Raw genomic sequence first — 22126 nt, forward strand, 5'->3', positions numbered from 1 at the left:
CACGACTATCATTTATCTGCCACTGAATGTTCTGCTGGGCTGCTAGGTGCAGCCTTATTTTCTGTGGGATCATCCACCTTAGCCCCATGTGCTTGTTTGCAATGAGGGGCATGAATCCAACTTTCTTTTTGGGTCCATATTTTTTTTTTTCTTCTTCTTATCAATCTCCTATGGTTTATCATTTCGTTCCAAGATACCGCAACCAAAGGTTTTAACCAAAGCTCTACCAAACTATTTCCAATTTGAACAAAAAATGCCAGTGAAACAATGATTCGAAGAATTAACTTCAAGGGGTCAATAAATTTATTCTATAGCCAGATCTAATTTTCCCATCCAATAGTTTGCCTTGCCACATGTCATATTATAACACTTTAATAAACCTTCGAAAAATGTTTCCCATCTCAACAAATTTCCTTTTTTTCAAATAGCCATGTGTAACTTACGTATTTAACTACAATTTCCTCTCAATTTGTTTGGCCTAACTGGCCGCAAAAGTGGCTGCCAGCATGCAGTACCGTTTTTTATCTACCAAGGAAGTGTTCGTCCACACAAGACCTCTACCAAAATGTTGTTTGTAAAAACAAATCTGGGATTTCTGATTACATGGATGCACACTCTCAGGACATTTTCAGGCTGCTGTTCACAATCCACTACGATAACTTAATTCCTTTACCCACAATCAAATAATTAGTACAAATTGAGGATATTATCCCTATCACATTCTTTTATAGATTCATCATGTTGGATCTAATTTTTTCCCAATAATTTTCCACTGCTGTAAGGCAGAACAATAGCTCTCATAAGTCTTTGTAATATCTCACTTCATTTACCCAGCATCGAAGAATTTATTTACTATCCATTCCCATCTGTTAACCAGTGACTTTGTTTGAACTCCAAAACTTAATTTGATGAATCCCATGTGTACAGCTACCACTTATTGAAACCCATACTTTTGTAGAAAATATCCAAGTAAGTGTTTTTATTTTAAACCCCCTTAACTGTTGCTCATCCATTTCTATGCACCCAGTGAGTACTACTGACACCAGTATGCCAATATAGGTGTGCGAGTTTAACAAATATGTTGCAGGTGCACGTGACATCGCGTTCTGAGTATAAATAACGTAACAGCGCGTTCATGTCTGCCCCTTGGTTTAAGATTCACAATGCATTCCGTTTTAAAACTCACAATAGTTCAAATCAGCAAGATTTTCTTTACTATTTTCCCATATCATCTATGCCTATTACACATCCATACATACAGCACAATTTATATGCTGATAAAATTCAAGTTTATATATATATATATATATATATATATATATATATATATATATATATATATATATATATATATATATATATATATATATATATATATATATATATATAAATCCGTGAGCAGAGTATTCTGGGAAGTCAGTGTAAGACCTCTCCCAAATTTGGCTAATTTTGTACTCCCTCATTTCTTTTTATGAAGCTCATATCCATAAATAGCTGTTATTCTCATATAAATTCTATCAAAATGGAATCCCCAAATTACTCACAATTTTACTATTAATTAATGGCTGCTCATAACCCAGCACATCAAATCTTTATATTCCATCTCCCTTGACAAAAGAGATAATGTTCATAATCAAATTATATTTCTATTTTATTTTACGGATTCTCTGCATATTCAATCCCATCCACATAAAACTATCCATTTCCAGACAGGCACACTGTCGGTGTCAACAATCTTGTAAGATTGATACACAAAACAATAAAAAACACTAACATTGACACACAAAATTCTTAGAAAACCCCTATGATGTCACATTGAAATTACCCTTTCAGTTCCCACAATAATTTATCCAAATTTGACTACAAATTTGACTATTTGACTACACACGACATGTCAGTCGACCACTGACTTATCAATCATGCGGAACACTAGTCCGAAATTCCCACCTGATCATGATGTGACCCTTGTCACTTGGTTTCAAAAATTTGCAAAGCAATTGTTCCAACTTTGTAAATTTAAAATTGTGTGCCCAACATAAAAGATCCAATTTCGGCATGTGATCAATTAATTACTAATTTGCTTACAAGCAAAAGAAAAAATGAATAATTCTTGCTCCGAAAACTTTTCAGACCCAAGAATCATCGACAGTTATTCATGTTTGTCCAGTAATCTAATTTGTTGAGGCCAATCGTCATTTGGGATTTGTCGCAATGAAGGCCTAATCATTGTCTGAGGTATCGGTCAGCACTGGTACCCTTGATCTTGGTTTACCCTATTAACTTGTCTTCCTTTTGGTATACGGACATCCTCTTTTCCAATGTCCCATCCGTCCACACTTGAAACACCGGTTTCTGTCGTTGTCTGATCTGTGCACCTGTGCACTTGTATTGCTGGGCTGCATCTCTACATCCCTGAGTTGCCACTGCAATCTCTCGTTATCTCCTGAAACACGAAAAAATTCTCTGTACCGTCCTTTTTGGGGAGACAACTGGAAATCTGATGGGACAACTGTCACTTTCATTCCTAATTTCGAGGGCAGTTGTGCATTTGTCTCCTCCACTGTATCCTGTATCCTTTTTATTTTAAGTTCTAGATCCGTTATCCGTTCTTGCTGTTCCCGTTGTCTGGATTCACCATCCCAAAGATCGAATGCAAGCCAGTCTACCGTTAGATTCTGTCTCTTCCTGGCTTTCAATCTTTGTTCCAATCTTTCCAATCGACTTCGCTCAAATGTACCATCTCTTGGAAACTCCTCATCATGTCCCTTTGTCCACAAATACCAATTCTCGACCTGCCTTATAGCTTCGGCACCATAACGGTCGTACATATGATGTGTACAAGTACCTTTTTGTGGAATTTCTGGTTGTCCTTGTGTATTCTTGCAGGCTCCATTTCCCATTCTGCCTTTTATCAAAGTAGCGTTGGATGTGTTGTAGCTTGTTCCAGGTTCCTCTAAAGCTTCACTCGTACCTCCAGGAAGGATCTCTCCACCTGTTCACACGGTGATTTCCAGAGAATCTCCCTCAGCTGTGGCTTTTGCACAATCCAATCTCACAGATCAGTATTTGCAGATGAGCCGGAGGGTCAGTATGAAATGGGTGAATCCTCAGGTGTCCGCTCTGTTTGACGGGGAAATCACACAATGGTAACCGCACATATATATCTGTATATAAACTCACCACCTTGCTCAATTTTCCCAGGTTGTCTCCACATTGATAATATCTCGCAAAGATATCAAAGCTTCTTTCTTGAGACCGCATTTTCATCAATCAAACAATCAATATATTCAATTCAATTTATTCAGTTCAATTTATTCACTTAAATTTATTCAATTAAATTCAATCAATTAGATTCAATCAATTAACAATTCAATCAATTATTCAATTTCAATTAATTCATCAATATTCATCAATAAATCAAATTAATCATTTTGAATGACTCCTTGCATAAGCCCTTTCCCCAATGATGTCAGGACAGGTCCATCCATTGACTGAGATCGACTCTCATCGGTCGTCACCTCTGGTTCGTACCTCATGTCAATTGATGAATCACCGTCCTGTCCTCGGGTCATATCTGACATATTTCCCCATTTTGCCTGGTCTCCACAAATTTTCTTTGCAACCACTAAAGGCAACTCATCCTTCATTCGTGAGACAGCCAAAATGGATGGCAGATATTAAAGTTCATTGGAAAAGATATCTCATCATTTTTTTTCTTTAATAGTACCCAAAATCTCTTGGCAATTTAAATTTCGTAAAACTCCTGAAATAAGACTGTAAAATTCCTTCAATCATGCTAAATTTTGAAACTCCATCGCTTGTAACACCCAATTTATCCCATAGGGCTTGAAAGTTCTTTCCCAAGTTCATGCAATCATTCTGCATTTGAACCCTATGATATCATTCATAATAATCATCATGATTTTATAGTCATGGTCATATCATAATCATCTATTTAAAACGAACATTTCCTTTATCACCACAGCTATGTGGTATAATCAACAATAGAATAAAACTGTACATAGCAACAGGCTACCTCATGGCCACTTAGTATACCTATTGACAATAAGTCATAACAATATCGAATAATCATTGAACAATTCAAAAATCGCTTCAACTGCTCCAGCCGCAGCATTCGTCATTTTGTCTGCTCATCCGCATGACCAAAACGAAATAAAGGGAGCTCAACCATTACACAGCGCTTTTAATGGCGCATGCCATAGGACCTCAACGCAATTTCGACTCGGCCAGAAAACGAGCAAAGTTTGCAGGATGTTAACTGGAATTAGTCGTGAAAATATATCCAAAATACACAAAAAATACACACCCACAAAAATAAACAACAAACCCAAACAAACCTAAGGTCGACCCTCTTACACAGTAAATTACATCATTTCAGCATCGTATTGATTGCTGAAATATTCCAGGGTTTATACACACCTTAAAAGAGGTATGCGTGGTGTTGCCCCCTTCCACGTTTATCCCAGGGTTTATACACACCTTAAAAGAGGTATGCGTGGTGTTGCCCCCTCCCACTTTTAATTCCTCATTAAATTCCTCATTAAATTCCTCATTAAGTTACTTATTAAATTACTTATTAAATTACTCATTAAATTACTCATTAAATTACTCATTAAATTACTTATTAAATTACTCATTAAATTACTCATTAAATTACTCATTAAATTACTTATTAAATTACTCATTAAATTACTCATTAAATTACTCATAAAATTACTTATTAAATTACTCATTAAATTACTCATTAAATTACTCATTAAATTACTTATTAAATTACTCATTAAATTACTCATTAAATTACTTATTAAATTACTTATTAAATTACTCATATAGTTTCAGCATTGTATTGATTGCTGAAATATTCCAGGGTTTATACACACCTTAAAAGAGGTATGCGTGGTGTTGCCCCCTCCCACGTTTATTCCTCATTACATCGTTTCCATTAAAAAACATCGCTTCTACTGCTCCAGCCGCAGCATTTGTCACTTTGTTTGCTCATCCGCATGACCAAAACGAAATAAAGGGAGCTCAACCATTACACAGCGCTTTTAATGGCGCATGCCATAGAAACTCAACGCAATTTCGACTCGGCCAGCAAACGAGCAAATTTTGCAGGATGTTAACTGGAATTAGTCGTGAAAATATATCCAAAATACACAAAAAATACACACCCACACAAATAAACAACATTTATTCCGTTCAACAGAACAAACATTTCCTCTATCATGACATGCATGTCTTCAAAATTATATGACCAAGAGAAAAAGTAAAATTAATTAAAAACTGCGGGCAGTGATGATCCGGGGACCATACCGCTCCATCCTGATTGGACGAGTGCGTGCTAGAGTCGTTAAAAACGACAGTCCAGATCCGATTGTTCAAAATTTCAACTCAATCGATCGAAAAATGAACGCAGGGATGCATTTTAAAGGTGCAGTGGCACTAACTGAGTTGCCACGAATATGGCCACGAAATTGCCAATATGGCCATCACAAAATATTTTCCTTAATCAATTGGCTCATAGCATAACCAATCTGCAAGTATTTCATCCGAAGATGTATCTCTGAGGACTTTTAATTAAATAAGTCATTTATAAATCAACGAGTTAATTTATTAAATGATTAATCAATAAATCAAAATTTTCCTTGACAGCCACATCACTTGGTCAGCGTCATGTCCAAATATCAGCTTCCTTACTCAAAAGGTGCCTGAGTTAATGTAATGTAATTACTGTAATAAGATTACTGCAATTACTGTAATGATTACTGTAATTACTGTAATTACCGGAACTGTAATTACTGTAATTACCTCAGGTAATTACTGTAATGTAATTACTGTAATTTAATAAGAAATGTAATTAATTAAATAAGTACTTCATTAATCGCTAATAATTAAATAACTCGTGAATTCTTATCCGATTTACTTAACATTTGAGTGTCCCCAAAACGTTGGAGCAAAACGTTGCAACAACGAAAGTGAAACGTTGTAGCGACGTTGTGGAAACGTCAGCAAAACACAACATTTGAATGTTCCCAAAACGTTGGAGCAAAACGTTGCAACAACGAAAGTGAAACGTTGTAGCGACGTTGTGGAAACGTCAGCAAAACACAACATTTGAATGTTCCCAAAACGTTGGAGCAAAACGTTGCAACAACGAAAGTGAAACGTTGTAGCAACGTTGTGGAAACGTCAGCAAAACACAACATTTGAATGTTCCCAAAACGTTGGAGCAAAACGTTGCAACAACGAAAGTGAAACGTTGTAGCGACGTTGTGGAAACGTCAGCAAAACACAACATTTGAATGTTCCCAAAACGTTGGAGCAAAACGTTGCAACAACGAAAGTGAAACGTTGTAGCGACGTTGTGGAAACGTCAGCAAAACACAACATTTGAATGTTCCCAATTTATCCCATTAAAATCCCATTAAATCCCATTAAAATCCCATTAAAATCCCATTAAAATCTTCAGACAAACCACTAGCAATATTATTCCTAGGACTAAAATTACCAGGACCATTATCAAACATTTATCAAAATATTAGGACCATCATCAAACCAATGAATGACTCAATCCTTTAATGACTACATCCAAACTCAGACATTTTGAGTTCCATAACTTTAATACTTCAAATTTTCCATTCCTTCCCTTCCTGATCCTTAGATGTAGGGATGGGTTCTTTTTAGGATCATGTTGCATCGAGCATTATTTTCCAAAACAGTGTGAACATTAAACCACACCATTACCTCTGACATCCCACCATTTACACCAGCTTTCCCATGATGTCGCGATATGACCCCATAATCCCACAAAACTCTTCGTTGCTTTAACATCCAATATGAAAATTCTCATTTAACCCGTTCAAAGAACGTCCATTTCGCAAAATCGAACCAACCACAACCTTCGCCATTAATATCTATTGTAAGCGTGCCGAATCAGTAAGCATCACCCCTCCTATGAGCCTCGACCAGAGGGTGGTTGTTACTCACAAACACTCGTCGCTAGCTGTTCCATTGTCTGCCGATTCCCACTCTGCTGCCGATTTCCACTGAGCCATCAGAGTGGAATTTGGAATTTTTTTTCTTCTCTGAGCTCATGAAAGTGGTGACAATGGGTGGTCTGCCATTGCTCTTCCACAAAAGCATCTTTCACCTTTCAATAAAATATTTGTACCAACCAAATCTGCGAGTATGGGGCGCAGAGAAAATACACAAAAAGCAACAGCCCTGGCTTTGCTTCCTGGAAGCTTCCTGCAAAACGCTTTGCTTCTCGCAAAACGTCCGCCTATGGGAACTAGAGGGAGGGGAGGGAGAAGGAGCGGGAGCAAGAGACAGGGTGCCGGAATGGACATGAGGGACAATGAGGGACAGTGAGGGAGTGTTGGTATGCAATTTTCATCCAATCGCCATCTTTCACAATAATTCTGGACCGGCATGAGGTGGGGTTGTCTGTCATGAATTTATTTGTTGATCGAACGAGTTTTAGACATGGCGGGAAAACTGAAAAAAAAATTTTTTTCTCTCCTCCACCCCATTTTTTTTTTTTTTTTTTTTTTTTTTTTTTTACTTTGGACCCACGGCTTTCGTCCTACACAATTCCGTTTAATTTGTCTAAATCCGACCAGTCGTTCCAAAGATATAAGCCGTTTTGTCGCAATACCATAAATTGGAATGAGGTAAAAATATATATATATAAATATAATTCCATTTCCCGGCTCCCTGTCGCACGCCGAGCAAGTCGCGTGCTTTGAACAAGTGCAAAAAAAAAAAAAAAACTTTACACGTGTACGGGTGTGTAAACGAGTGTACCGGCCTTACACGACTTGGAAGCAAATGGTCGCATGGTGCACGCATGCTCCGTTTGCTCCCAGGTCACAGTAAGGCCCTTAATGACCAGCGCCGACCTGGTGCATTTTATTTAGACAGCGCAAAAATACGTATTTACAGAAATCATTTAGAAAAACACGAATAATAGCTACAGTCGTTTATCGAAGTACCATTCGTGATGGGTCACGCCACCTATATCGCGGCATCGGTGCGCAAGGAACCCCCAGGACCACCTCCTCCCCCATGTATGTACAAAACTATTCCCAAGTTCGTAAATCATATTGGACAAAACAAGACACACTCACCTTTTAAAGACTTGTTTGTGTACAATTGATGTCAGCGGTGCCTCCAAATTGTAGGGGAAGTAGTGGGGGAGACTCAAGACTCCAATGACCGGACACAGGTTTTACAAAAGGTCTGGTTTATTAACTGGTTATTCACTTCATTCCAATTACCAAATAATACCGCTTAATTCAATGGACCAGGTTAACTCTTTTCGCATGGTCCTTCTCGTTCGGCCGATGTTCCTCTGCCACTCCCGTCGGGCAGAGGGTCTGATGATGAGTGCTCGTCCGTTCCGTCGGTCAGAGCTTCTGGTCACAAGTCTCCTTGACTCAACGTTTGCTCTGGTTTATATGGACAAACTAGAGTTAATCCCCTGTCCGCTGAATGTTAATCCTTTCTCCGCTAATGCCCCGAGGTCATGCATGCACCAAGTCCTGGCATCAGCTCGCTCCCCCCCTGCTGCGAGTTCCGTTTACCAAACGATAGGGGGGTGCTCCAGCCAGGGGCTGTGACCAGGTGGACAAGAGATTACCATGTGCGTGCACATTCTTGGCATCCATTTACGAAATCGTTACCAGTCTTTACTCAATAAGTTACACTGAGTTACACTTCCACAGGGGGAAAGCAGCTAGTTAGATGATGCTGTGTGTGTGTAGTAGTGTGGAGAAATTGTGTGTGACTATGAGCTTGAGAATGAGGCGCAAATGAAGAATTGAATGAGAATCGCTGTGTGTGTGAGCTTGAGATGGAGGCGCAAATGAGGAATTGGTCGGGGATAACCGGAGGTAGTGTATGAGTGGTTTATTGAGGACAAGTGGAATTGTGTTGAGTGAATTGACTTGCATGGGGTGCAAGTGGAGAAAAGGTGTAAGAGCACAAGAGGTGTGCAAGAGAGCTAGGTGTGTGGAATAAATGGTGTAGAATGAGTGGTGTGGAATGCTTGGTGTGACGTAAAAGGTGTGGAATGCATGGTGCGGTGGAGTGAATGGGGGAAGATGGACCCCTTCACGAATACCCGGGGAGGGTAGTTTAACGTTAGGTAGAGGGTTTAGGTAAATTATTGGATATTGACACCTGTGGTGCAGGTAGTGGCAATGAAGTGCTTGGATGGGTGCATGAGTCTGTGTAAATGGCTGGGCGTGTGGGCTTTGTTTGTGCGTATGGTTATTGGAGCACTCCGCCACTGGTAGTTTGTCGGCCAGGTGAGGCCGCAGGTAGGCTCTGGGAGCCAGTCAGTTAGGGTCGTGAGTAGTGTTCAGTGGGGACCGAGGATCCAGAAGAAGGACCCGGGTAGCCCAATACCAGAGAGGGCATCAGAGGGGTGAGAGAGCCAGGAGGGGCCTTCCCCGATTTAGGGTAGTCGCAAGGAGCAAGGTAAGCTCGGGTGGCGACTTCAGTAGCGGAGGTGCGCAGGTAGTTGGACCTGCTAGTGGAGCCACACGACCCAGCCCCGAAATTGTGCAAAGGCACAGATTGAAAAATTGGGGAGTGAGACCCAAATTGGATGGCATCACAGGATTGTCAATGGGAATTGGTTTTTAGAACCACATAGTTTAAAGATGCCAACTAGCAGGGCATGACCCTGGGTAGTTTAACTGAGTTAATGTAACTAGTGTAGTTCGGATGAGGAAGTCTCTTCGCACCATCCACATCCACTCACCAAGGGAGACGGAACTCCACACCAGGTTTTCTGAACTATTTCAGTGGGTAAGACGCATCTCGACGTGATTTGACATTGTGTGTAATTCCATCTCTTCCTTCTTGGGAGGGATTGGAAGACGAATTCGGAGTAGAGGGGGATATGGGAGACAAGACGTAGTGACGAATTTGTAAATTGTAATACAGGGAAGGGCAAGGGTAGTGTAGGCTGACATGGGGGGGGGGGGGGGGTACGAACGGTTAGGGACGAGCTTGCTCTGCTCGCTCTCCCGCGCCCCTCATGTTGCATTGCCTCGTATTGATGTGTACCCTTGCGTCCTTTCCTTTGCTAACTGTGCTTTGTCTTTCCTCCCCACCCATGGACCCATTTTGGAGGGGAGTGTGCAGGAACACTGAACTGTGCTGCGGCACGTTGCTACACCTGTGCGGCACGCCTGCTGCATTTTGCTGCACCACAATACACCTTATGGACCACACGTTCTGTGGCCTTGCCTTTTTGCTGAGCAGTCATTTGCTGCAAACTTGCACCTGCGGACCACTGGCTTTAAGTGGCGTTGATGTCACGCAGTCGGACCACATGAGATTGGCCCTGCTGGCAATAAAAACGGACACGGTTTGTACATTGTATTCTGGTGTGCCAGGAAAGAAGACCTTTAAGTTTTTTATTATTGCACACCGAAGATGAAGCAGGAAGCAAGAAGATGCAGCCAAGCAGCAAATGTGACATTTTAATATGACATTTGAAGTGTGAACTGTTTTTATGTATTGGTGTATTGGTGCATTGGTGCATTGTTGTTTTCTCCCCTCCAAACTTCTTTCAAAAAGACCAGGTCCTGGGTTATAGAGATGTAAATAATTAGGTTGTAATTGTAAATAAGTTGCTACCCACCGGCTTTATGTTTAGCTTGAGAATTCATTCCGCAATTCGGTTAGCTGTGGGTGTGAGTCTGTTAGTTAGTTACACAACGCAGTAGGTGGGACATATCTAGTGCTATAAAACTGTCACACACAGGGAGTTAGATTAAATGTTACAGGGGAACCACATGTAAGTGTCACACGTAATTTAAAAACTAGTCCCAAACCTTTCTCAAAACTGGTCGTTCTCACTTGTGTGGGTTCGACTCGGGGACGAGTCTGGCAAGGGAGGGGGGCAGTGCTGCGGTTTTGAGATTGGCACATTGAAGTCATTAAAGGTTAAAGGGTTGCCCCCCATAGTTAGTCACACGAGCAACACCAGGCCCATTTGTAGTATAGTTATGTCTTAGTATGTGTAAGAATAGGCCATTTCCCCTCTTAGTGCCTGCATTGTGTAAAGACAGAAAATAGGCTTTACTTGCCACCGATTTCCCAGCCACCCTAGCCTCGATCCAGTTTGTTAAGCATTGGCTGTCCACTAGTCGAGTAACACGAGGTAGGCCTAAAAAGGGTGGGGCCGGCGTTGAGGTCGGGGCGGAGTTGAGGCAGAGCGTCAGAGGCGATGACTGTAAGAGCCACCAGCCAATCAGGGCTCTAGCGGCATGGCGTGAGAGGGCTTGGTGAGGCGCGTCTGGTAAGTTTGAGAAGGTTCGCGGGGCGTGCCTATAGTATATAATGCGCTGCGCAAAGCCCTCGAGAGGACTTTGAGGGAGAAGGACTTGGGAGAACTTCGTTGTACAAGCAGGACGCTGAAGGATTTGAGGACTCGCTCGCTTTGAGGCTTTGAACTGTAGCTCACCATATTACGTACGCGCCAGAGGGGAAGAAGGAGAGGCGTTGGCGATATGAGTACACGGCTGCAGTCAAACGCGCCGGTGGCGAATAGCGCCTACTTCAGCCACGCGAGTAGACGCGGATAAACCTGCGAGTGATTAACCACCAGCCGCACCAGAGCCCACCCCCTACCGTTCGCCCCGTGATAACTCGCTCCGTACAAGACGACATGCGGAGAGCTGCCTCTCCTCCTTCCATCTACACGGGACGTGCCGGGGACCAGAGAGAGGGCTGCACAGGAGCCATCCCTGGATGCGGTGAACATTTGCTCATCAGCAAGCCCTGTGTGTGTGTGTGTGTGTGTGTGTGTGTGTGTGTGTGTGTGTGTGTGTGTGTGTGTGTGTGTGTGTGTGTGTGACGGGCCCGTTTGTCCTGGGTATTAAGTAAGACTGTATAAGGCTGCTCTGTGTCCCTTTTTCTTGAACCATTGTATAGTGTAAATAAACCTGTTATTCCTTTGCTTCCCAATTCGATCGCCTTTGTGATTTCTCCATTGACTAAGCGTGGTACGAATAAGAACCGCTTGAATCGGGGTCTAGTAAGTGATAACGGCACGGATCGCGTGTACGCAAAACCGCTTGGCGTATCAACACACGTGGTTCGTGCGGGGCTTATCTCCTCGCTTCAGGGCAGTGCGAGTATTTAGGTAATATCAAATTTGGTCCTAATACCCTATTTCGCGCTGTCCGGAAAGGGACGTCGTAGGTCCCGGGTCGCGCTGGTCAGTCAAAGACAAGGAGACTAATCCCCCCTTGGTAAGGGGAGAAGGCCGGCGGCGGATCTGCAACAATATTTTGGGTGGGTAATCCTGGGATCTCCAGGAGTAAAATAGGCTATTTAGTTTTCCCAATTTCAGCTTTGGTCTCCAGCATTCTCAGGTTTGGACTCCCGCATAACATTCGCGTTCGCATAACGTTCATTGTGACGATGTTCTCATTGTGATGATGTTGTGACGATGTATGTGTTCACGGTAGTGTTTGACGTGACGGTGTGAACGTAATTTCGTAATGTTTTTCATTTCGTAATCCTTTAATGAACGTTTAATGTTTAATGAACGTTTAATGTTTAATGAACGTTTAATGCCCTTCGATATCCGGGGCCGCACATGCGCTACACTGGACAGGCCAGCGTGTACCTTGCCCTTCGCCGTCAGGCGCGGGTAAACCGCTGAGCCCCATCCGTGATGGGGACTGGGGCTTGAGACAGTGTCCCACGAACGAGGAATTCCCAGTAAGTGCGAGTCATCAGCTCGCGTTGATCAAGTCCCTGCCCTTTGTACACACCGCCCGTCGCTACTACTGTTCGGACGGTTTGATGAGATCCTCGGATAAGCCCCTGCACGGGCCGTTCTCAGCTCGTGCCGGTGCACCGAAAAGATTAGCGAACTTGACTGTCTAGAGGAAGTAAAAGTCGTAACACGGTTTCCATCGGCGAACCTGCGGAAGGATCATTATCGGGACAACATGAGAGCGAGCGAGACGCGAGACGTACATGGTACGTGATCGTCCATGTACTGTTTAGCCATGTACTGTTTAGATTTTGATGATTTGCGTGTGATATGATTCAACGGATGTTTATATGAATCGTTTAAAATAAAAAAGCCTTCAATTTCTGATATTATACCTTTTCATTTGGGCTTCCCAATTGAAGCCCCACCCGTAGGGCGGGTACTGTTGCTAGTTTTAGAAATTTGGCAAAGTTGGTGACCTTTGGCCTATGTTGACCTTTTGACCTTTTGACCCCAAAAACTAAGCTTCTTGCTTATGACCAACTCTACCATTTGGTGAAGTTTCGTGACGATCGGTTTAGAATTGTAACCTGTAGGCCGGTGACAAACAAACAAACAAACAGACAAACAGACAGACAAACAGACAAACAGACAGACAAACAGACAAACAGATAGAACCACAAACGCAACCGACCAATATACATGAAAAATCTTCGATTTTGCAAGTAACAAATAGAGTGAAAACTGAGTACTCCCTTTTGGTACTTGTCATCGCTGGGCCCCATTTGGGGCCCAGGGATGACGTTACGCAGCACATGGAGATGGAATAGGAAAGGAGCGGTGTACAATTATTGTGACTGTTACAAGGTTGCCGATTAACAACGACAGATGTTAGTGGAAGGAGGTAAATTGTTGCCATTGTTCTTATCTCTAATATTGCCCCTTTTTTCTATCAGGAATCTTGTCGGTACTCAGCCTGTTCTCACAAAGCATGTCTCTAGCAACGGATCTTCCCAAAGTATCGTATGTAAAGGCACTGGACATCTGGCTTTTGACATGCCTTATCTACGGCTTTGCTTCTCTTGTGCAATACGCCGTTGTACAGGTTGGACAATAATTCAGCCTATTCCTTTGCATTTTCACTCCCCTTATTCATCCTCGTTGGCTTTATTTATTTTGTCATGCATTTTGCTTTATTTCAAAATCATGTGATCATTCAGCATGACCCTGATTTTTAATGTTATCTTGACAACTCAGTGCAGTTTGGGGCATTGAGAATGTTCAGGATGCAGGCACCTGCCTCATCCCCCAGATTTGCCTGAACAATCCTCGGTATATTGCTGCTGAAAAGCAACGCAAGGAGCTGAAAGAGAAACAACGCAAGCGGATTATGGCGCCAGGAGCCAATGATGACCGTGTTTGGACTATATCTACCCGCAATGGAACTCCGACTGCTCCGAGGGTAAATCCTTGTATAAAGACAATTTTTTACTTACTTGCTTACTAACCCTTCTTTTCTCTTTATTTTGATGCTCCTTTTTAATTTCACCCCATAAACCAGTCATCATGCTTCTTTCTTTCTTAACCAGCAAAGATTTAAAAAAATCGTTTCGGCATAGTTGTTTTAATGGGTGTCCTTCAACAAATAAAGAATCATTCATAAACTTGTAGTCACCATGCTGATGGTTTATTTTGCTGATGAAGCCATAAGGAAGAAACAATGTTGGCAAAGACTGGTGTTGATATAAGCTGACCATTTTGTAATCCCCTTTTGGGTACTTCATTTTGTTTTGTAATTTCTTCGTGGAGGCTTCTCCTTCTTAGTCTGTATGATTCGATGTAATATCCATGCATAAACCATCTCCACATTCCCTGAAACTTTTTTTCAACAGACTTTGTACTTTGGCCTCCTTGGTAATTTGAGAATTTTTTCCTTCTTTGAATAAATCTAGGTTAATGGAATAGTGTGATGGTAGAGGGTAAGAGGCAACAAACTGACACTTAAGCCGCAGTTAGACAAAACAAGCAAGGAATATAATGAAGTGGAAGAGAGAGAGAGAGAGAGACAGAGACAGAGAGAGAGACAGAGACAGAGACAGAGAGAGAGACAGAAACAGAGAGAGAGACAGAGAGAGAGAGAGAGAGAGAGACAGAGACACAGACAAAGAGAAAGAGAAAGAGAAAGAGAAAAAGAGAGAAAGTGAAAGAGAGGAAACACCAGCCTGAAAGTACGAGGGCTGGGTTAGGCAGGGTAAGGTTGATGGGGGTAGAAGGATCACAGGTAGGCATTGGAGTGGGTGACATGAAATGGTGATGCCCCACTTGCTTAAAGCCCTGTCTTACAACAACAACAACAACATGCATTTTAAAAGGCCATTTTCCCTGCTAGAGCGGGGGTTAGCCTTGCAGTCCCCATGACAATCTTCTCCATTTTGCCCTATTTTCTGCATCTCTCCTTGTTAACCCCCTTGCCCGCATTTCTTCTTCCGCCATCTTTAGCCAAGTCTTTCTCAGTCTTCCCTGTCCTCTGCTTCCTTCTACATTCATTTCCATCACTCTTCTCAACCAGTCACTTTCATCCTTCCTCAACACATGACCAAACCATCTCAACCTGTTCCTCTTCACAGCATCAATCACAGGCTCTATTCCCATCATCTTTCACAATTCATCATTTGTCTTCCTCTCTCTCAACGATACTCCGCACATCCGTCGAACCATTCGCATTTCCACCCTTTCCAACCTTCGTTGCTGCTCTACGTTCATTACCCATGCCTCGCTCCCATAAATCATAACACTTCTCACACATGCAGCATACACCTTTCCCTTCAGCTTCAACGACACTCCCCTCATCATCAGCACACCACTCAGTTCCCGAAACTTCTTCCATGCACATCTCACTCGAGCAACCGTTGCCGAGTCTGATCCACCTTCTCCATTCAGCATGTCTCCGAGGTAGCAAAATGTTTTCACACCTTCCAGCTTCACACCGTCTCCAAGATCCAACTCAACATCTCCTCCATCTGCAGCTCCCTCTGTGCACACCTTACACTTGAATGTAGCTGCCACACTGGTTAATGACCCTCTCAGACCACTACATTTTTGATGAACCCACTCAGCGCACATTGTACATTGAATGGAATTCACTCCGACACCCTTCCTACACACAGCACAGGGCCACTTCCCAGTTCTTTCCACCTCACCACATGCTTTACCACTTGCCATCACCTTCGTCTTTCCGATATTCACCTTCAGACCTTTTGTCTCCATACATTCCTTCCACGTGTTCATCTTTTCCTTCAGTCCATCCATACTTTCCGCAATCAACACCAGATCATCTGCATACAACAACTCCCATGGTAAACCCTCCTTTACGTTCTGAGCCAGCACCTCCATCACAGCTACAAATAGTAGTGGACTTAGTACCGACCCCTGATGCACTCCCACCTTCACCTCAAACTCACCACTGTTCCCGTCCTTCGTCCTTACAGCTGTGCGCGCTCTTTTGTACATTGCCATCACTACTCTGATCAACCATTCCTCCACTCCTAACTTCCTCAATGCCCATGTCAATACTTTGCGTGGTACCCTATTGAATGCTTTCTCCAGATCAACAAACCCAAGAAACAACTTCTTCCTCTTCTCCATGTACCTCTCCTGCAACTGCCTCACAATGAAAAGCGCATCTGTCGTTCCTCTTCCTGGCATGAATCCAAACTGCATTTCGTCGATCTTCACTTTCTTCCTTATCCTCCTCTCCAACACCCTTTCCAATACCTTCATTCCATGCTCCAATAACTTTATCGCTCGGTACGAGCCACACTCCAGAGGGTCACCTTTCCCTTTGTGTAGAGGGACGAGGGTACTCAGTTCCCAATTCAATGGAATGCGGCCTTCTTTCACCACCAGATTACAGATCTTTGTCATTCTCTTCACACCCCAACTTCCTGCTGCCTTCAACATATCTCCCACAACTCCCGTCGGCCCTCCCGCTTTTCTACCCTTCATTGCTTTTATCGCTTCCTCAACTTCCTTCTCAGTTATCTTCTCTGCCGGTCCTAAAACTGGGTTACTCTCTATGTTGCCATCCCATTCATTCTCTGTATTCAACAGCATTTCCATATATCTTTTCCATCTTCCTTTAATTCCATATGGGTCGACAACGATTTGTCCCACTTCATCCTTCAAGCAACTCACCCCCATCACATCACACCTCTCTTTCGCTATCTGCTTTGCAATCCTGAATACCGCTCTCTGACCCTCTTCCAAATCCAAGCGTTCTCCGAACATTTTCCTACATGCCTCCTGCGCCTTTGCTACCTCTTTCTTTGCAGCCTTCCTGGCTGCCTTATAACTTTCATGCTCTGCTGTTTCTGCTCCCGTACCCTTCACCTTCTGCCACTCCTTGAACTTCTTCCTCTTCACGTCAATCCTCTTTCCAACTTCATCATCCCACTACCATGTTTCCGAGTGCCTCGGTGGTCCTTTTGTCCATCCACATACCTCACCAACGGCTCCCAACAGACTAGCTTTCATTGACATCCAACCACTTTCAAGCTCAACCACATCATCCTCGACCCTACTCAGCCTCTCTTTTAATGCCTCCCTTACTGTCACCTCTTTCAACCTCCACATCTTCATTCTCGGTTGGTACTTCACCCGCCGAGCTCTCCTCGCACCTTTCACCCTTACGTCGCAGACAACCAAGTGGTGCTGTGAAACAGCCTCCTCCCCCGGGATCACCTTTGTGTCCCGGAGGTGCCCCCTATCTCGCCTACGCACCATCAGGTAGTCAACGGTTGTCGTCGACCCACCTGACGTGTATGTAACAAGCTTATTATCCTCTTTCTGGAACTGAGTATTACAAATCAACAAATCAGCTCCATCAGCAAACTCCAAAATCCTTTCACCTTCTCCATTTCTCACACCATATCCGTAACCCCCATGAACTCCGTCAAAACCGTCCATACTCCTTCCCACATGTCCATTTAGGTCTCCTACCACAACAACTTCCTCATCTTTCACGTTTTCCATCAGCTTCTCTATCACACACCAGAACTTGTCCTTTTCTTCATCGCTTCGACCAACCTGCCGAGCATATTCCGAGATGACGTTCACCAAGAGCTTTCCAATCATCATTTTCACCATCATCAACCTATCACTCACTCTAGTCACACTCACCACACTGTCTACAAACTCCTCAGAAAACAGGACACCAACACCATTCACGCCCTCCAGGCACCCTTGCCACACAAACTTGTATTTATGTCCCTGCCTACCCTTCACCATTCTCACACCACTTCCCTTCCATCTCGTCTCTTGCACACAACATATGTCTACTCTTCTTCTGACCAATACTTCCACCACTTCTCCTGATCTCCCTGTCATTGTCCCTACATTCCATGTCCCAAACCTCAGAAACCGATCTCCACTTCGGGCTGTACCCTGCCCATATGTAGTTGTAATTGTCATGGTTCCCTTTTTGAGGCAATGTTTTTGTGGTCGGATGCCCTTCCTGACGCCAACCCTGTCTTAGAGGGGTCAATATATGGTTGAACCCCCAAAAAATTGATACAAAAGGTTTTTCAATGGATTCTGGTACCATTGGGAATGCTAAATAACATACTAAAAATCTAGTAACATCTGACTTCCGGAAAGGGGTCATTTTCAAGATGGCGTCCAAGATTGCCGCCGGGAGCTTAAAATGGCCATATCTCAATTATTATTCAACCTAGAAAGGTGGTTTTGGTGTCTAACCCTAGGTTTTAGGGCCCAAGGAATCCAATTGAATCAATAAAATTACCATCAGTTAATTATTTATTGACAAGTCCAAGATGGCATCCCAAGGTGACATCCTGATCCACTAAAATGGCTCTGTCGAATAGTAGTCAACCTAGAGAGATATTTTCAGTGTGTATACCTAGGTTTAAGGCACCCAGGAAATCATCAAAATTACTTAAATAAGCACAAAGTAATCAGGTAATCCAGTAAGCCAGGTTTACCAGCCCATTAGGCATTTGTTGTCTTATACAGTTAGTCGCTATTCATCGTCATCCTCCGACTCACCAGCTAATGAACCAAGTGTGTGTTTCAGATTGGAGATAAGAGTGTAATGTGTCTCCACCACTGCCACCTGTGACTCCAGTCCACAGTATTCAGTGATCATTACAGACAAAGGTTTGTACAAAGCTTGAGAGGTTATGGCAAGGGACAGACTATTTTATATTGGGGAGGGGGGGGAGGGGGGGACTGAAAAATCTGACAAACTATTTATTTTCATCTCAAAAGGAATAAGTATATTATTTGGTACATGTATGCATAAACAAAATCCATATTTTTTAGACATTTCCAAAAGAAATGTACACAACTTTCCTCGGACATGACATGTGTTCTCAGTTGATATTCATCCATGCCATGACTGGTTGTGACACGACTTCTCGGATTTTTGGTGTTGGCAAAAAGACTGCTTTCCAGAAGCTTGTAAAAGGTGACCCTGTCCTTCGGTCTTGTGCCAACACATTCACCATCCCAAACCAGACCACAGAGGTGATCGATGACCTTGGATGCCGAGTAATGGCTATCCTCTTTGGTGGCAAGTGCAAAGATTCCCTTGCAACAATGCGATATAACACCTTCAGCAAGAAGGTTGTCTCTGCTTCGTCTTTTGTAACACCCGAACGTCTGCCCCCAACTGAATCTGCTACCAAACTTCACTGTCGTAGAGCGTACTACCAGATCATGGTGTGGATGGGAAAAGAAGAGGGTATGGATGCCATGAAATGGGGGTGGAGCCTGCAGGATAATCAGTTTGTCCCACTCATGTCAAGAATGAACGCTGCTCCAGACAGTCTCTTGAAGGTCATTCATTGTAACTTCTCCACTGCCTGCAAGACACTCCGCTGCTCTTGTGGACGATATGGACTACCATGTACTACTGGCTGTGGACCATGCCAACTTGAAGAATGTGACAATCCACATAACAAGTTTCTTCCAGAGGAGTCGGAGGATGACGATGAATAGCGACTAACTGTATAAGACAACAAATGCTTAATGGGCTGGTAAACCTGGCTTACTGGATTACCTGATTACTTTGTGCTTATTTAAGTAATTTTGATGATTTCCTGGGTGCCTTAAACCTAGGAATACACACTGAAAAAATCTCTCTAGGTTGACTACTATTCGACAGATCCATTTTAGTGGATCAGGATGTCACCTTGGGATGCCATCTTGGACTTGTCAATAAATAATTAACTGATGGTAATTTTATTGATTCAATTGGATTCCCTGGGCCCTAAAACATAGGGTTAGACACCAAAACCACCTTTCTAGGTTGAATAATAATTGAGATATGGCCATTTTAAGCTCCCGGCGGCCATCTTGGACGCCATATTGAAAATGACCCCTTTCCGGAAGTCAGATGTTACTAGATTTTTAATATGTTATTTAGCATGCCCAATGGTACCAGAATCCATTGAAAAACCTTTTGTATCAATTTTTTTGGGGTTAGGTGAGTTTTTTCCGTATATTGACCCCTCTATCTCAGGAAGGCAGTTCCATAAACGGGAGACAAAATAAACCAGGAGTGGAAGTGGCTGGATGGAATACCTGGATTCCTTTTTTTAGTTTACCCAAGAGTGGGGTTATTGGAAGATTGCATGTGTCTTGAAAAAGATGGGGAGGTTCAGAGAGCTGAGAGAGCAGGTGGAGCAAGACTGGAGAAGAGGCAGTGAAAACTGAGAAGAGACACGAAAGAGGCAGCGATTAATTGATCTGCTTGCGATGTGAGTGCAACAGACTTTGTACTTCGGCCTCATTGTGGGAGATTCCAATAATGTTGAGAGCTTTAGATTCCACAGAATCCAAGAGAGACAGGTGTGATGCTGGGGAGCCAGCCAGGTCTGAAAACGTTTTTTTTTTTTTTTTTTTTTTTTTTTTTTGTATACAAGATCGAGGCTCGTGAAAGAGCGAACATTAATCACACAGAAAGACAAACCGACACATAAAACATATAACATAGGGAGCGGTAGACAAGATGGGGAGAGAGGGGGAAGGACACAAACACAACATTTGAGAGCAGGGACCGAGAGACATGGAGACATCGAGAGATCTGAGAGAGGGCGAGGGCTTTGGGGGGGGGGGGGGGGGCGTGGGAAGGGGGCAGTGGGAGAGGTATAAAACATATGGACACTGCCAGGACTTCCAGGAAAGAAGTTGGAATTTCAAACAAGGTGGATCTGGGGTGAATTAGCGGGGGTAGAAAAGATCAAGGTTTTGGATGGGGGAAGATAAGAGATGGTGGTGAACAGCTGTTTTAAAGACCTGGAGGGAGGAGTGGGATTGAAGGGAGTGAGGGAGTTTGTTCCAGAGGCGGGAGAAAAGAGGAATGAAAGAGTGAAGGTGAACGGAGAGCCGAGATTTCGGCAGTTTAACCATCAGAGGGTTGCTGGCAGATCTTGTGCGACCTGTAGGAATATTTGGGGGACAGAGCACAGAGAGAGCTGGGGGTGCAAGGCCGGAGAGGAGTCGGTAGAAGACAGGCTGAGCGATGATAGTAATTCAGTTTAATCAAACTGACAAATATTGTCATAAATAGTAATTCGGCCGAGGCTGAGCGATGTGAATTAAAGTCCGTTTTTTCCTGGGGACAGAGCACAGAGATATTTGGGGGACAGAGCACAGAGAGAGCTGGGGGTGCAAGGCCGGAGAGGAGTCGGTAGAAGACAGGCTGAGCGATGATAGTAAGACAGTTTAATCAAACTGACAAATATTGTCATAAATAGTAATTCGGCCGAGGCTGAGCAATGTGAATTAAAGTCCGTTTTTTCCTGATACAACACCTGCAACCCATGCCTGCAGAGAACAAACTTTTTGGAATGCCGGCTTCATTTTCCATCAAATCATCATGTAGCTTTGTTAAAATTCCTCCATGAGTAGGCACTCCAATGTAAAAGGTTCGATGTCGATCGCTCAAGCGGTTGCAGAGAAAACGGATTTAAAAGCAAACGAGTAAGCATCTGAAAATGTAAAGCCCTGTTCATGTCATGTCCGCTTTGTATTCATACTTATTCTACTTCTGTATACCCACTCCTGCATCATTACCTTGTTGTTGGTGAGTGGGCTTGCATGGACCTATGACCCCATGAGTAATGCCGGCGGGAGTCTGGCGCTCCTGGTAGGGTCACCCAAGGCAGTCAGGTCTTAAGGCAAGGTTCCAGACTAAAAACAATCCAAACTAGAATGCCGCTCAGTAGAGCGCATACCCCCACCGTGGGTCTAGTTGGAATAGTACGATTTCACAAAAGTTTGAGGGAGTAGTTCAGTGACAACACAAGACAAGACAACACAAGACAGACACTGCACAGA

General features: G+C 43.2%; 1 protein-coding gene across 3 annotated transcripts in view; it reads left to right on the forward strand.

The window, feature by feature from the left end:
* LOC144891412 (glycine receptor subunit beta-like) overlaps nucleotides 1-22126 on the forward strand; it is a 91193-nt gene that overhangs the window by 54088 nt on the left and 14979 nt on the right. For 2 of the 3 annotated variants that reach the window (XM_078775076.1, XM_078775075.1), the window contains exons 8-9: nucleotides 13723-13871; nucleotides 14079-14228. In XM_078775076.1, coding sequence (XP_078631202.1) covers nucleotides 13723-13871; nucleotides 14079-14228 — 299 coding nt within the window. Of the gene's footprint in view, nucleotides 1-13722; nucleotides 13872-14023; nucleotides 14229-22126 lie in introns of all 3 variants that reach the window. The other variant, XR_013622943.1, reaches the window with a different exon arrangement.

This window comes from Myxine glutinosa, chromosome 1 (genome assembly GCF_964187855.1).
Source record: "Myxine glutinosa chromosome 1, kmMyxGlut1.1, whole genome shotgun sequence".
Classification (NCBI taxonomy): domain Eukaryota; kingdom Metazoa; phylum Chordata; class Myxini; order Myxiniformes; family Myxinidae; genus Myxine; species Myxine glutinosa.